This window comes from Crocuta crocuta, unplaced genomic scaffold (assembly GCF_008692635.1).
Source record: "Crocuta crocuta isolate KB4526 unplaced genomic scaffold, BGI_CrCroc_1.0 scaffold443, whole genome shotgun sequence".
NCBI classification, from domain to species: Eukaryota; Metazoa; Chordata; class Mammalia; order Carnivora; family Hyaenidae; genus Crocuta; species Crocuta crocuta.
The window spans coordinates 188,544-194,382 of NW_027529446.1; the positions used below are offsets into that span (position 1 = coordinate 188,544).

Here is a 5,839-nt window from a genome sequence, read left to right on the forward strand (position 1 = left end):
TGCCGATGGACGTTTGGTCTGTACCGTGAATCTCGGCTGCTGTGAATTGCGGCCTGTCGTCCCAGCCACTTCCCTGCACTGCAGCACTTGCCTGCCGTCACGCGCGCCCACCAGCAGCCAGGCCCCTACTGGCTTTATCAGGAAGCTGTGGCTTTTACTGTTCTTTGACAGACAACCTCAGGTGAGATTGCGTTTAGAGCTGTGCTCAGAGGCACTGAGCAGCTCCCTTCCGGGCCGGGGCCTCCGGCCTTGTCAGGGGTCTGGTGAGTCTCCATTTGGCTGCAGATCAGAAGAGGCCAGGCCTGCTGCTTATGTCCCCGCCTGGCTGTTCCGTCCTGGCCCAGCAGGGCTCCCCCCCACCCTCCAACGGACCCCCAGGTGAGCGGGAGGCCACCAACAGGAATGAGACGCTGCCGCACCCTGCCTGGAGACTCAGAGCACCCGCCCTGGCCGTCTCTGATGGTGTGACAACAAAGCCACACAGCAGGCACTCAGAACAATGGGACTCTGTCTTCCCACTTCTGAGGCCAGAAGTCAGAGATCAAGGTGGGCAGGTCTCCCTGCCTCCACCGGCTTGGGGAGGGGGGGCGGTTCCTGCCTCCTCCAGCTCCCGGAGGCCCCAGGTCTCCTTGTGGCCATCTCAACCCCACGTCTGCCCCCGCGGTCACATGGCCTCTGCTCTGGGTCTCCTGTCAAGGGTTCCCGTTTTTACCGGGACGTCGGCCATAGGGTAGGGCCTGCCCTGCTCCAGTGTGACCTCATTTCACCCCGATTACATGTGCGAGCACCCCACTCCAAGAGAAGGGCTCACTGAGGTTCCTCCGGACATGGACTAGGGGTCCTCTTTCAGCCCAACACGGGCATGGATGCTTGTCACCCCACTGTTAACGCCAGCTCCCCTTCCCCCGTGTCCTGTGAGGGGCAGGTGGTCCTCGACTCTGGGAACAAGGCCACGTGTCCCAGTGGGAGGGGCCGGGTGGGGACTGGAGCCCGGGCACTGGGCATGACGCTGAGAGAGCCTGGCTGCCTGTGGTGTGTCCCAGAATGATGGATGCGAAGCCCCGGACAGCTACCTTCGGTGTGGGGCCTGCCCTGGCCCTGGGGTCTGGCTGGGGCCTCTGGGGAGACCTGACCGTGCTGCACAACGATGCCGATTTGCCGCCACGTGAAGCTCGGCTCTGACCCTGAAACTCAGTGCCAAGTCCTGGAAGAGGATGCAGAGAAGAGAGGCACAGAGCGGGGAGGAGGGGAATGTGAGGAGCCCCCCCGGGGGGGTCCAGGCTGAAGCACAGGTAGGTCGAGAACTGGCCAAAATAAAAGGCTGAACAGCAAAGAGCCTTCCTGTGACCCCACTATGGCGGTGACACCAGCAGACCGGGTGAGGGAACCGTGAACCACGCAGGGCTCTCTAGGGTAAGAGGCACCCTGCCTCCTTCTGAGGAAAACCCTAGTTGGCCAACTCAGAATGCATGGAGGNACAGAGTGCCCCAAACTGGATGGCTTATAACAGAAATTATGTTCTTCCCATTCTGGGGCCAGAAGCCCAAGATCGAGGGGGGCTGTGCCCGCTCCAGCTGGAGGCTCTGGGGAGGGGCCTGCTGCCTCTTCCAGCTCCTGGGACAAGGGGTGACGTCCCTGCACCTGTGGCCACATCCATCTGGTGTCTGCCTCCCTCTTACCAGGCTGTCTTCCCCGTGTCTCTGTGTCTCTTAGAAGGACACCGGACATGGGATTTAGGGCCACCTTAATCCAAGAGGAGCGCATCTCAAGCCCCTTTCTCCAAGTGAAATCCCATTCACAGGACCTGGGGGCGCCAGTCAACCCACTGCACCTCCTGGCTGCTGGCTGCCCCTCCCCCCCTGCTGCCGGCCCCCCCAGGCCCCTTTCCCCTCGCAGCTCAGATGTCTCCCTAGCACACAGCAGAGGACTGACCGGCCTTGCTCAAGCCCCTCCCAGGGCTGCCTAACACCCGAAGAATAAAACCTCAGTCACTGCCTGGAGGGGGTGGATTTCAAAGCTTCCCACTTTGAGAAAAACGCACATAAAAAAACTAAGCTGAAACATTTTAGCAGTGGACAGATGGGTAACAGAATGAAAATCTGATACCATCTCCTCATCTGTGAGTTTGAGGGTTATTTTTTTTAAGTTTATTTAAGTGTCTTCTACACCCCAAGTGGGGCTTGAACTCATGACCCTAAAATGAAGAGCTGCACGCTCCTCTGACTGAGCTGGCCGGGTGCCCCTGAGAGGTTTTAGAAGAAAAAGTAGAAGGCAAACGAACCAAAGCAGACGCCCTGTCCTGTGATGGGGCAGGGGTGGCGTGCTGGGGATGAGGTCCTAGAGACAGGCTGCCCAGCACAGTCTGCTGATTGTTGTGGTGCCGGGTGGGAGCCGGACACCGGACTCCCAGGTAGCACGTGGGCCAGTGAGGCCTGAGGGGCCGCAGGGGCAGGGCCTGCGGGTGGCTCGGCCGCTGCACACAGCAAAGCTGCAGAAACAGGCCAGAGAGCAGGGCTGGGTCCCTGCCTTCGTGTCTGCGGAAGTCGTCCAGATCCGGAATCGGGGCCCCTCCCAGTGAGGGTGCAGGCCTAGAGGCCAGGGGGTTGCCGCTTGAGGAGGGTACCCTGTGGTGTGCAGGCGACGTCCCCTCTCCCCGCCGGACACGAGGTGAGAAGTGACTGGTGCAATGAGGGAAGTTACAACAGGTGATGGAACTGGGCTGCTTTTGAGCAGGTCAGATATAGAACGGATACATTTTAGCATAACTCCACCCCGGATACTGCATGGGATAGACTGATACTTCAAAAATCGCTCATTTTTTTAAAAATCTGAAATCAAATGTAACTGGGTGTCCTGCATTTCTATTTGCTAAATCTGGTAATGGAGTGGCACCAGGTTTCTCCTGCCCCAGGTGGGGCCAGGACCCAGCAGGACAGGGATCTGACCAGTAGGAGGGGACAGGGAAGACACTCCAGAGCGCCAGAGTGGGGACCAGAAAACTGGGTCTTGGAGGGGACACAGCTTGATTTTATAAACAAAAGCAAAGACTGCCTGGTGGCCCTAATATTTCCCACGAGATCTGTCCTCAGCTCGGCCCAGGGAGGGCAGGAAAGGAGGCCGTGGAATTCCACCCAGGCCAGAGGGACTTTGACGCCAGCTGGCTGCTTTCCACCTCATTCTGCACGTAGCTCTCCTCCCCGTGCCTGACTGGCTGTTCTCAGACTTGCCACTCACCTCCCCACACATCGCAGCCTTCCAGAAGCTGCTCCAATCTGAAGCAGCCCTCCCTTTATCCAGATAGGGAGCAGAAGACTTTCCCTTCTAGGTACTTTGGCTGGTCTAATAACTAAATGGATGAGTGGGAGAAAAACAAACACAAGTTTAATAACACATGTCCTAAATGGGAAACAGCCATGAAAGCTGAGTAACACTCAGAAATTCGGAAGCCATCACCTTATGTGCCATCTTCAGTGAAAGCCGAAAGCCGACAACGCTGGGGTAGGCAGTGTGTTATGGGGAGGTGACCCAGAAATGCACAGTAGACAGGGTGAGGCTGCAGCACATTCAAGTCTTCACCTGCTCCCCAGATACAGGTTTCTGGAGGGACACACCCTTACATGGAACTTTCCCTTGTAAATGTAAATGACTCTTGCAAAAGGGTAACTGCTCCTGGACTCTTCAGAGCGTCCCTGGTATCTGCAGGTCTTAAAAAATACCCAGTTGAAAACAATCAGGATGCAGACGGGGCACCGCATGCAGCCACGAACACTGGTATGCAGGCTTCTGTTAAGTTTTCGGTTCTCGGGAGGGATGCTGGTCAGATGGTAACTCTGTTTAACCTTGTGAGGACCTGCCCAGTGTTTTCCACAGCAGAGGCCCCATCTTCCCTTTCTATCAGCAGGGTGTGAAGGCTTCAGTTTCTCCACCTGGCCAACACCAGCCATTTTCTGCCCTTCTGACTGCAGCCATGTCAGCGGTGTGACCTTCTCTCCCTGATGGTGCGATGGCGGGCGTCTTCTCGTGGGCATGTTGCCCATTTGTTGGTCTTCGGAGAAATGTTGCATTCAGATCCTTCATCCATTTTTTTTTTAAATATTTATTTNGTCTGAAGCAGGCTCTGCACTGAGAGCAGAAAGCCCAAGGTGGGGTTCGAACCTACGAACCGTGAGATCATGATCTGAGCCGAAGTCAGATGCTCAACTAACTGAGCCATCCAGGTGCCCCTATTTGTACTTGTTTTAAATTGAATTGTAAGTATTCTTTATATATTCTAGATGTGAGTCCCTTATCAGAACTATGATTTACCAGTGTTTTCTCCCATTCTGTGGGTTGATTTTTCACTTCCTTCTTGGCGTTCTTTGGAACACAAAGTTTTTAATTTTGATGAAGTCCTGTTTATTGATTTATTGTTGCTCAGGCTTTTGGTGTTACAAGTAAGAAACCACTGCCTACCCAAGATCATGAACATTACACTACCTGTTTTTGTTTGAAGTTATTTTGTCATTTAACAAGGTATTTGTTGTAGGGGCACTTGGCTGGCTCAGTTGTAAGAGCATACGACTCGGGGTCATGAGCTTGAGCCCCACGTTAGCTGTGGAGATTACTTAAAAATAAAATCTCAAAAAAACAGTCGCACCTGGGTGGCTCAGTCCGTTAAGCCTGAAAGGAGCCTGCTTGGGATTCTCTCCCTCTCCCTCACTCTGCCCTTCCCTGCTCGTGTTCTCAATCTCTCTCTAAAAATAAACAAACTTAAAAGCATTTTTAATAAATAAATGAAATCTTAAAAAGTTAAAAAAGTATTTGCTGTAAAGCATAGGGATGGGGCGCCTGGGTGGCTCAGTTGGTTGAGCAGCCAACTTAGGCTCAGGTTACGATCTCGGGGTTCATGAGTTCGAGACCTGCATCAGCTCTGTGCTGACAGCTGGGGGCCTGGAGCCTGCTTTGGATTCTTTGTCTCCTCCCCTCTCTCTGCCCCTTCCCCACTCTGTCTCCTAAAACTGAATGAACGTTTTAAAAAATCTTATACATAAATAAAGTCTAAAAAAAAAAGCATGGGGAGTCTCAGGATAGATTTTCGAGACAAAATACAGTACAGCCAGTTACTGTGAATTTCAGATAAATACAAATGTTCTCCTTGCATAGCTATGTCCAAGTATTGCACGGGATACTTACGTTTAGAAATTACTGGCTCTCCACCTGAAATTCACACTTAACTGCCATCCAGGTATTTTTATTTGCTAAATCTGGAAGCCCACCCAAGCCCAGGGTATACATCCCACCTGTTCATAGGGATCCCTACCGCCTCCCTTAATGCTTTTTTTCTTTTGTGTATTGTGGTAAGATGCACGAAACATAAAGCGAATATTTTAATTAACTTCTTGGGAGCAAGCACTGTCCGGTCATCACACTCCGAGAGCCTGAGGAAACAGGCGGGGCCCAGCCCTGTCCTCGCAGGCCCCGCCCCCGTTTCCTAGCAACACAACCACGCCCCAACCAGTGGGCGTGACCNTCTTATAGCGCCGCTGGCAGCGGTTGGCGGCTGGGACGGCACGGACGGGGGAGATATGGCGGCACGGCAGCTCGTGGTCCTGGCGCTGGCGCTGCTCAGCGCCGAGGGCGACTCTGGAGCAGGTGAGGGTTCTGCCCGGCGCGGGTGGAGGCGCAGCGGGGCAGCAGGGGCCCGCCGGGGCGGCCCTGCTGGTGGGGTCCCTGAAGCCCGGCGGCTCGGGGACGCGAGGAGTCCGAGGGCTGGCCTGACCCCTGGGTGAGGGGACCTGGGGAGGGCTCTGGAGGCGGAGCCCCGCCCTTCCGGCGACCCCGCGTCCGGTGACGGCGGGGC

At 55.0% G+C, this 5,839-nt stretch overlaps 1 protein-coding gene across 1 annotated transcript in view; it reads left to right on the plus strand.

Annotated features, from left to right (window-relative positions):
* Positions 1–5,515: 5,515 nt before the first annotated feature.
* Positions 5,516–5,839, plus strand: part of BSG (basigin (Ok blood group)) — an 8,122-nt gene continuing 7,798 nt past the window's right edge. Inside the window, exon 1 of the mRNA XM_077760584.1 lies at positions 5,516–5,631. Within this exon, the coding sequence (XP_077616710.1) occupies positions 5,565–5,631 (67 nt within the window). The 5' untranslated portion in view covers positions 5,516–5,564. The remainder of the gene's footprint in view (positions 5,632–5,839) is intronic.